At 44.4% G+C, this 10,630-nt stretch overlaps 1 protein-coding gene across 1 annotated transcript; it reads right to left on the reverse strand.

Annotated features, from left to right (window-relative positions):
* Positions 1 to 7,895: 7,895 nt before the first annotated feature.
* LOC147632271 (uncharacterized) lies at positions 7,896 to 10,238 on the reverse strand. Its single transcript, XM_086807081.1, has one exon. The coding sequence runs from the start codon at positions 10,135 to 10,137 to the stop codon at positions 8,095 to 8,097; it is 2,043 nt and encodes a 680-aa protein (XP_086663207.1). The 5' UTR covers positions 10,138 to 10,238; the 3' UTR covers positions 7,896 to 8,094.
* Positions 10,239 to 10,630: the final 392 nt, after the last annotated feature.

Raw genomic sequence — 10,630 nt, forward strand, 5'->3', positions numbered from 1 at the left:
AAAAATAAAACATGCCATGTATCTAACCTTTCGGATAAAGGTGACTAACTCCTTCGTGATAGTTGGTGATGGTAGCTCTACCGAGGCCTGGATCTTTGAAGGATCGGCCTCAAAACCTTTCTCTGATATGCGATGTCCAAGGAGTATTGCTTCTGGTTGAGCAATGTGGCACTTCTTTAGTTGACACAAGCTGCAAGCAAAAGATTCTTGGCATACAGTGTCCCAACAAGCACAATGCCTTTTAGTTCAGCCTACAGAATTGGGCAGATATACCCACAAAATTCATCATTCTTAACCTACGTGTGGTAATGTAAGAAAGGCTAGGAGGAAACTCCTTAGCAAATTGCTTACTAATCATTGAGAAACTTGAAGAGATGCAATTACATGCCACTCACGAAATGTTTGTAGAAAAACAACAAAGGAAAGTTTAGAATGACTCCAACTTAAAAAACGAGAATGTTGCACAAGGCAATAACATTCTATCGTATTTCGCTCGGAAGTACAATATAAAGCTTCAATACAGAGGACTTGGACCCTAAAACATTGTGAAACTCACATCAAAAGATGCAAAAAATACTAGGGGGTAGCAATCATCTCCTTTCTGTACATTACACCAGGGCCTCTGTTGTGGGTGTGCCCGCCCAGTTTTGGTGTTCTCCCATTTTTCCTCACTCTCCATATATTTTATCCCATTTTTTATGGGTGTGGGAGGGTTGTCGGTTGTTTCAGATGCTGGCCGACTGATCCCTTGCTACCCGACCTGCTATGCAGCTGTGGCCAACTGCTGGAGTACCTGGCCGACTGGCAGGTTGTGAGCACTTTTGTGCTGGTCGTGAGCATCTGGCTGCTGTCGGCCTATTTTGGGCTGGCCGACCAGCAGTCTGGGGCCATATAAAATGGCCCCTTTCCCCCCACACTTGCCATTGTATGATTCGGGATTTTATTGTGTATATATAGCAGAGTTACATAGCTTCTCTCTCCCTCTCTCATTTGCGTTTTGCTCTCTATAGCAGCTGTCTTCATTTCTGCTGTGCATTCTGACAGGGGGGACATTGTAAGCTTCATAAAGTTCATGAAACAACCCACTCAATGTCAAATCCCCATGGATCTCCTCGTGATCGTTCTTAGTACGAGACTCGAATCCTGCAAACAACAAACAAACAAACAAGGGGGTGCAGGCCTGACCAACCATGATAGCCGTGGGCAAGCCCACTGTCTTAGCTATCCCCACCGAGCCACTGTCTTGGCTGTCCCCACCGAGCCACGAGCTGAGCTAACTAGGTTGACGTACCGACCAATCTCCTCCTCACGACGTCCCATACCGCCACGAAGCTACCCTCGCGGGCCTCGAGATCACTATCGGCCTCGGCTGCATAAAGCAGGTGCATGTCTGCACTAGATCCAGGCTCCAAGACCATAGAGCTCTCACAAACTCGCGACTCTCTATCCCTCAATAACTAACCTTGGCCACCCGTCCACACTTGGATGCCCGCCCGTTAGTATTTCCCTAACTCAGTTCGTCAATCAGCCTGCCTAGCTCCAAGCTTCCCCAAGCCTCGAAACTAGTCTTGCGTGCGTGTAGCACACGATAGATACACACTGTGCACACGACATACTCACCTTCCTCTAAGAGCTCACTCCTGAGCTCACTAAAAAGCCAGGATAATCTCTCTAAAGAGTAGTCAATGTCTCCCATGTAGCATCCTCCTCAACACGATCCTTCCACTTGATCTTGTATTCCGTGATAAGCGTATTACGCAATCTTTTTTCACGAAATCCAAGTATCTTTTTAGGTTCGTGCGGAACAAATGTCATGTCCTCGACATCTATATATTCTTGAGGAGTAACTAACTGATCTGTTCCACCCAGTACTTCCTTAAGTCTACTGACATGAAATACAGGATGAACTTTCACATGAGAAGGTAAATCCAACTCATATGCAACTGAACCAATCCGTTGTGTAATACGAAACGGTCCACAGTATCTAGGGGATAATTTCGGAGATCGACCTGTCCGTAAAGTCTCGGAATCTTTCGGAACTCGCAAATACACCATCGTTCCTTCAGAGAACTTTCTGGGTGAACGATGTCTATTAGAATAAAACCTGTCTTGGTCTTGAGCACGTCTAATAGATTCCTTCGCAACTTGTAACATTTCCTGCATATCTTGCAAAAAATTACGTGCTGCATCATGCTGAAGTCGAGAGAATCCTACTGTAAACAGGTGATCTAGGTTGAAAACCATACATAAGCATGAAAGGACTAAACCCTGTACTCGTATGCTTAGTACTGTTATATGCAAATTCTAATATAGGAAGATAATCCTCCCATGAACTCTGTCTTTTGGATACATATGCTCGAAGCATATCCTCCAAAATCTGATTCACTCTTTCAGTCTGACCATCAGATTGAGGATGATTTAAGGAACTCAAATTCAAAGTTGTTTCCAACTTCTCAAAAACAAGTTTCCAAAAATCACTCCCTATTACTGACTATGTCCTGCGGTAACCCGTACAGTCTAAACAATTACTCGATAAACTGGCGAGCTAATTGCGTAGCTGTAATAGTCTTCCGGATCGGTAAAAATCTAGCCATTTTTGTCAAGCGATCTACCATCCACAACCCAAATAGAATCGTGGCCTTGATGTGTTCTTGTCAATCCGGTAATAAAATCCATAGAAATACTTTCCCATTTATTACCTGGAATTTGCAAAGGATGCAACAACCTAGCCTGTCTAAAGCATTCAGCTTTATCTGCCTACAAATTTGACACTTGAGAACATAATCTTCGACATACCCTTTCATCTTTGGCCAATAAAAAGTGTGTTTCACTAATGATAATGTCCTGTGTACCCCAGGGTGTCCAGCAGAAGGGGCGTCATAAGAATCTTGAACCTAATGTCCGGGATCTGTGGTACACAAATTTTATCATTACGGAATAGTAAACCATTCCGAATCATCCACTGGCCTCCTGCAGCCTGAATGGTAGACTGCTCAGTCATCGAGTCTTGGTCAATCAATGAGCTCCCGTCCTGGATCTTCTGCCAAAATGGACCAAAATAACTATCAGTCCTGCAAAGCCCTCTCAATGACTGAAATAAGTCAGTAGAAATCTCGGTGAACGACAAAGTATTCACCTCTCGAATTCGACTAAGCGCATCTGCAATACTATTCATGGACCCTTTCCGATAATGGATCTCAAAATCAAAATCTTGCGTTAACTCCGCCCAACGAGCTTTTCTTCCTCTCAAATCATCCGCATCACACATACCTGATTGACTAATGATCAGTCAATACCACAAACTTGGAGCCATATAAATAATGTCTCCAAACCTTGAGAGCATGAATCACAACATAAAGCTCCTTCTCAAGGGGGTTGGCCAACGAGATTGAGTGTCGTCTAGCTTTTTACTTTCAAAAGCAACCGATCTACCGTCTTGAAATAGAGTAGCCCTGATAGCAGTCACTGGCATCAGTTTCAAGAACATAAGGCCGCCGACTAGGATCAGGTAATGCTAGGATAGGTGCTTCCTTGACTTTATCTTTCAAAAGTCTGAAGGCCATATCCAAATCGTTATTCCAAGTGATACGCTGGTTTGACTTACGTCCACGACCTTTCAATAAGTCGATCATCATCGATAGTGTGAGCTGAGAGTACTCCCATACAGATTTCCGAAGAAAAACAATAAAACCGAGAAAAGAACGAAGTTGTTTCATTGTTCGCGGTATAGGCCAGTCCAAAACCTTCTGAACTCGGTCATAGTCAATGCTCAATCCATCTCGAGTGATCTTGTGTTGTGTCCCAAGTAAATGATGTCGGTCGTAAAGAACTCACATTTACTTAACTTAGCATATAGTCGGTTCTATCTTAAAATAGATAAGACAATCGTGAGGTGTCTGACATGATCCTCAAGAGTACGACTATATATCAAAATATCATCCAGGAACACCACCACAAATTTTTTCAAATGTTCACGAAAAAGATCGTTCATCATTTGCTGAAAAGTGGCTAGAGCATTGGTTAACCCAAAAGGTAATACGAGAAACTCGTAATGGCCATACCTAGTCTGAAAGGCGGTTCTTTCGACATGCCTTTCATGAATACGTATCTGGTGATAGCCAGTACGTAAATCAATCTTTGTGAAATATTTCGCTCCTGCTAACCGGTTAATCAGGTCATCTGATCTAGGGAGAGGATAACGGTTCTTAATGGTCAGCTTGTTCAATCTCTTGTAATCTATACACAATCTCCAGGTATTGTCCTTCTTTCTCGCAACACAGGTGCACCCCAAGGTGATTTACTTGGACGGATCTGGCCCATCCTCAAATAATCTTCAAGTTGTTTAGCCAACTCATCTTCCTCAGCTTAGCTCATCCTATAAGGTGAAATACTGACAGGATGAGCACCAGGGATCAAGTCAATACGATGATCTACTGCCCGTTCAGGTGGTAAACCGATGGCAGCTCCTTAGGAAATACATCTTGAAGCGAATCAAGTATCTTTTGTAATTCTTTGCTTTCAAACACACTTAATTCATTGACATTCATGGAAGGGATGGGAAAGGAAGAAAGTGAAATCAATACACAATGGAAAGCGGTGTCCATATGCTGAAAAGAAAAAATATGACTAGACCAATCTATCTGGACTTGAAGAGTCTTAAACCACTCAATCCCTAATAACAAGTCTACATTTTCTAGATGCATTACATAGCATTCCAGAGTGTCTTTGTAGTCCTGAATCTGGATTGGAAGCATCTCCACCTTTCGATCCCATACTTGTCTTCTCGCCGCAGATAGGCGTATTTCATAGGTATGATCGCTCGGTGTCGTATCAAGACTCAATTTCTGCACAAGTTTGTAGTTAACAAAGTTGTGTGAGCTGCCAGGGTCTAAAAGAATGTAAATCTTATAGTCATTCACTTCTCCATAAACTCAGAGAAGATCATGCAAGCCAAATACTTTAGAATTAAACAGACAATCAGAACAAGTATTAGGATGAGAAAGTACAGTAATTGACGTACCTGTCAAGGACAACTGGTTAGCTATCTTTGGCTTGGGTCATGCATTCGTCTTGGTACTCTTTTTGCTTTAGGCACTCATTACGCATGTGTCCTTTTTCTTCGCAGATAAAACAACGTCCTTCCTTCCTGAGCTTTAAAGCCCTAACGAGTCGTTTCTTCTTCGCTGGTGTCGAACTTGAATTCTTCGAAGGTTGGTCCAAAGACTTTCCTTCTGTCGTGTTAGCCATAGGTGCGGAGAACTTTCTTTTATGCTTGTTCCCCTGCTCGGTAACGGGTTTCGACTTGGAAGAGACCATTGTATCATCATAGATACGAGCTGAATGCATGGCCTCGTCCAATGTTTTACATTTGTTATTTTTAACCTGTAAACGGTATGAGTCTGGTAAACCAGCTACGAAAAATCCCAAAAGAGTAGTGGGATCCATCTTTGTAGCTTTCATCTGCAAGTCCCTAAACTTCTAGAGGTAGACCTCATAAGTGAGGTGCTGCGATGTCATGGTCAAAGCTGAAAACCGAGCAACAACATCATAATCATTCTCTTTCTTGAGGAATTCTTTTTTGAAGACGTCTTCAAATTGTGCTCAAGTCATTGACTTAGGGTTGAGTTCCTTCTACCAAAGCAAAGCTTTGTCGGACAGGAAACCTGCTGCTAACTGGATCTTCTTTCCATCATCATATGGATGAAACTGAAAGTGAACTTGCCACTTATGTAGCCACATGTCCACGATCTCCTTGGTGCGCTACTTTTGCTCGCCCCCGAACGGTTTCGGAGTAATATTGGGACCTAAAGCAGAGGCCAAGGTATCCATACCCGATAGAGTAGAGAGGATAGTGGTCAATAGAGCGATGGAGTTCTGCAAAGCTTGCATCTCGGCTGCGATTTGTGCCTGACGTTCCGTCGAAGAAGCTTCGAGAGCTACTTTGAACTCTTGGAAACCTGATTTTGACACAAAATCGTCAAAAAGATCAGCATCGGTACCTTCCGTATAGCCGGCAAGCCTTCGCGTTCCATAAAGGACTCCAACTCTAATTCTTGGATCGACATCGTAAAGAGGACAAGTGGAGAGAAAATTCGATCTTTGCACAATAAAAGTGCAAGGACTTGAAAACGTGAGAGATGTGAGGCAAGCTTGAAAACGTGAGAGATATGTGGCAAGAAGCCCACTTAAGGGGTTTATATAGCCTGCCCCAAAAGCTTCTTGAGCTTTTGCTTTTGTGTTTTTTTTGGGGCAATATATATATATATATATATATATATATATATATATATATATATATATATATATATAAATTCTGTTTTCTTAAATTTAAAAAAAAAACACGATGAACCTTAGAGACCCGTAAACTTTTGAAAAAAAAAGTTTAATAAAAAACATAAAAGCAAAGCGCCGAATCGGGCTAGGCGCATGCGTTTGATGTTTTGCTTTTTTTTTTTCTCCTGTCCCGTCGAAAAAAGCAATGTCGGCTTCACCTTTGCTTCTGCTGATGCCTTCACGGTAGACTGCGTCTACGAAGCCTGGCCACATGGCGGCGTAGGCCTAGGCGTCTGTCCGCCTGCCTAGGCGGCGTGGGCCTGGGCGTCATGGCAACGTGGGCCTGAACGCCTGCCTTGCCTGGCCTGGCCTGGGCGCCTGCACTAGGCTGGTCGCCTGGCTACGCAGACTTAGGCCGCCTGGCTACGCAAGCCTTAGGCGCCTGGCCACACAAGCCTAAACGCCTCCATACACAATCCTAGGCGCCCGTTTGTCTACCCGCCTGCAACACGTCAAAACCAGCAGTTCCAATACAACACCTCGTGTACTTTCGCTCTCTCTCTCACTCGTTCAACAAAAAGCAAACCTGCTTTTTGTCTGTTTTCTCTCTACGTTCATGCAACTGCACAAACGAATCATACCTCTTCTTCATGCAAAGCAAACAACCCTACTTAGACTACCACCTCCCATCAACTTTGATGAAGAAAAACACATACTGAATCTGAAAACAACCGTATGCACAAAAAAACAGCAAGCTTTTTTAACACATACCTTTCTTCGACCTCATCTTCTCTACCTACCGACTTGCTCGTTCACGAGGTATGCTCTGATACCACTGTCAAATCCCCACGGATCTCCTCGTGATCGTTCTTAGTACGAGACTCGAATCATGCAAACAACAAACAAACAAACAAGAGGGTGCAGACCTGACTCACCTCCCAACCATGACAGCCATGGGCAAGCCCACAGTCTTGGCTGTCCCCACCGAGCCACGAGCTGAGCTAACTAGGTTAACGTACCGACCAATCTCCTCCTCGCGACGTCCCATACCGCCACGAAGCTACCCTCGCGGGCCTCAAGATTGCTGCCGACCTCGGCGGCTGCATAAAGCAAGTGCACGTCTGCACTAGATCCAGGCTCCAAGACCATAGAGTTCTCACAAACTCGCGAGACTCTCTATCCCTCGATAACTAACCTTAGCCACCCTTTTATAAGCTCTTGGCCAGTCATCGGGCGTCCACACTTGGACGCCCGCCCGTTAGTATATCCCTAACTCAGCCCGTCAATCAGCCTGCCTAGCTCCAAGCTTTCCCCAAGCCTCGAAACTAGTCTTGCGTGCATGTAGCGCACAATAAATACACACTGTGCACATGACACTCAACCTAGAACCTTTGCAAGCAAAGAAAAGGAACGAAAAAAGGCAACTAAACCTTGAAGCTCAACAAAAGCAAGAACACCCAAAGAGTGCAAAATCATTCCTTCTCAAACAATCTTTGCAAGCCGAGTACACCCGCCAAACCAACCCCAACAACTTGCTGAAAAAAAAAACATAATAATCAAAGAAATCTAAGGGTGTACACTTATAACAGATGTATTGTCAGGTAGCTACTTGAGGCACAAGGGTACTATAAAGGTAATTCACTTATATGGGTGCCAAGGCAGTAACAACATTCCTCAGACCAAGTACAGAAAATTGACTCAACAAAAGAAGGCGGCGGCTCCTTGCCATCAAAGCTAATTGAGTTATGCCAAGCTGGGTTCGTAAGTCCCTACTTTCTCCATGTCTGGCCTCAGGTCTTCTAACTCAGACCCATGGAAGTCCTATACCAAGTCATTAAAACAGAATTGTCCGGTCCAGCCCTTCAGCCTCAAAACATGCTCCTCACGTGCTCCTGTGCATTCCAAAGTGCGCACTATTGCAACTTGGTGGGCTTGATCAAACCTTACTGCCCAAAAGAAAACGTTCTCATTTTCTGGCTGAATTCCTTCAGGGTCTTTATCCATTGCAAAATGCACAAGGTAGACCTGTGCTGAGTGTTGCCGCGCATACACAACAGCCCTCTCATAATGGTGTAACACATCATCATGTTTCCCCTCTACAAGAAACTCAAAACCAAATTTTGGGAAGTGATCTCTATCCCGCACCAAAGTATCAAGGCGCATTCTGCTACGTCTAGAACCTTCCGCCACCACTTCCTTCACCTCAGGCAAGACGAGGGCTCCAACCTTGGGGTAGGCATGTTGTAGCACCGTCTTGATCCTGCACATAAAAGCAAACTGCAGTGCATACTCGGAAGGAGAACCAGATGCATTACAACACTCAGGCCTGCATATTGCATGGCCATCAAGGGCTCGAATTGTTTCCCGGATTACCCACGGACGATCAACTGCAGATTGTGAGCTAGGAGGTTTGTCTACCTGCTGATTTATGAAGGAGCAGTGGCGCAATATGGCAGACCGGAGCAACGGAGAAGAAATCCTCACAAAATAATCAAGCTCATGCTCTCTGGCAACCAGAACACCTTCTGCAAGCAGATCACGGATATGTGCCACTGACTGGAAGACGCGCTCCTCCACCTCCAAGAAGCTGGCTAGGAGATCATAATGGGAGTGGGACCATGTTCTAAAGTACCACATCATCCTGCTGTAAGTTGCCTTCCCAAAGACATATCTGGCGAGCTTAGAAGAATCTGAGAGCTTTAACCAAGCTCTATAACTGGAGGCCTCTTCTTGCATCATGAATGCCAAGCAAGTCCCAACCAGTCCCTTGTGCCCACTTGTCCACTCCCATATGGAGGTTGCGATTTGTGCCACATCACAGATAATGCCCAAATTATCCACATTAGCCTGTTGTATCAGCTCTACAATGTCTGCTACATCAAAGGCTGATGATGTAACCGTGTGATCGTGCGGAAATGGAGATAGTCTGCTTGGAGAACTTCCAGGGACATAGTCAACATTGGAGGCTTCAGCTTCAGCTTTTCTTCTCCTGTACTGAGCCTCAAGGAGGTCCTTCACTGTCTCTACGCCCACCAGCAAAAAACCCTTCAAGTTGTAGGAGTTGCTATCATTCTTCATGTTCCTGATAGTATGAAAGAGTTCATCCAGACAGTCGGCTGACAGGTGCAGCAAACTATCAGCTTCATCAAAGATAAGTGTCACTGGAGCTGCCAGGTTCCTCTTGAGAAAGTAAGAAAGGAACATTCGGTCAGTGCCAGCATCTTCTGCTGGTTTCCTGAACAAAGTAGGATTCGCTAGATGCAAATACTCACAAAAGCATGTCCACATAGTGGACGCATCCCAGCTTTGCCTGGCAGCCCCCATTCCCTGAACATAAACTGGACATGCAGCATTGCTCCCCTCCTTCAGCGCCTTTGCAACAGCAAAAGCTAGAGTAGTCTTTCCACTCTGCCTCCTGTCACACAAAACACAATATTTTCCCTTCCTTAGCTCGTTTACAAGGGGTTCAAGCCCCCGAGGCGTCAGATAATAGTAGTCTTCAGGGTTCACAGCATGCCCAGCCCCAAATCTACGAGGTAGCCTCTCCTGTACCTTCACTTGATATCGCCAGCCCTGGTTAGCTTGCAGACGAAATCCCGAGGGTAAAGGTAGCAAGATGCCATCCACAACTGCTTCAAGAGCCATGTCCTTGTTCATTTCTCCGCCTGTGAGCATGCGGATGGCATCTGATACCAAGGTTCCAGCAGGAAAGCTCCAGCTTCTTGTCACGCCATAAGTCACTCTGATTTGTGGTTCTCCCTCCTGTTTCTGCATCGCTCCTTCTTCATCACTTTCCTCCATCATTCGTGGCTGGTCTTGTTCCTGATGCTGCATGCCTTCCTCTTCTCCTTCTTCCCTCTCCATCACACGCGCACGCGTGTGTGTGTGTCTGTGAGAGAGAGTGTCCACATTGATCTATCCGACGGGAGTCATAACATGTTGTATACCAACTCCATGACCTAACCAATCTAAGACTCACCCTTTTATAAAGCACACATAACCTGAAGCTTTGCGAAAGTTGGTTCGACTACAAACATTCTCTTCCCAACAAAAAGCAATAAAGACTTCACACATTTCTCACTACCATTATTATGATGGTGGGTTGTCCAAACTGAACATCTAGGACACAATGTAATATTGGTAGCAACAACACCACATTTGACATATTTGGTCATAGTGACATATTGATCGAATCGAATGACCTAAGGTTTTGCACTTTAGGTTATTGGAATTAAAACTCTAAGGTATTATTATATACTTTTGGAAAAACAAAAAAATATAAAAAGAAATATATACAAATATTTCACTTTATACAAAAAGAAATATATACAAACACCAACATTTACAGTTGTCAAAT

The sequence above is a fragment of the Cibotium barometz genome, chromosome 13 (assembly GCF_041138505.1).
Source record: "Cibotium barometz isolate CiBa-2024 chromosome 13, ASM4113850v1, whole genome shotgun sequence".
In the NCBI taxonomy this organism is placed as follows: domain Eukaryota; kingdom Viridiplantae; phylum Streptophyta; class Polypodiopsida; order Cyatheales; family Cibotiaceae; genus Cibotium; species Cibotium barometz.

Excerpts from the sequence above, each read along its gene's own strand:
- LOC147632271 (XM_086807081.1), bottom strand. The coding sequence starts at position 10,137 with ATGGAGAGGGAAGAAGGAGAAGAGGAAGGCATGCAGCATCAGGAACAA.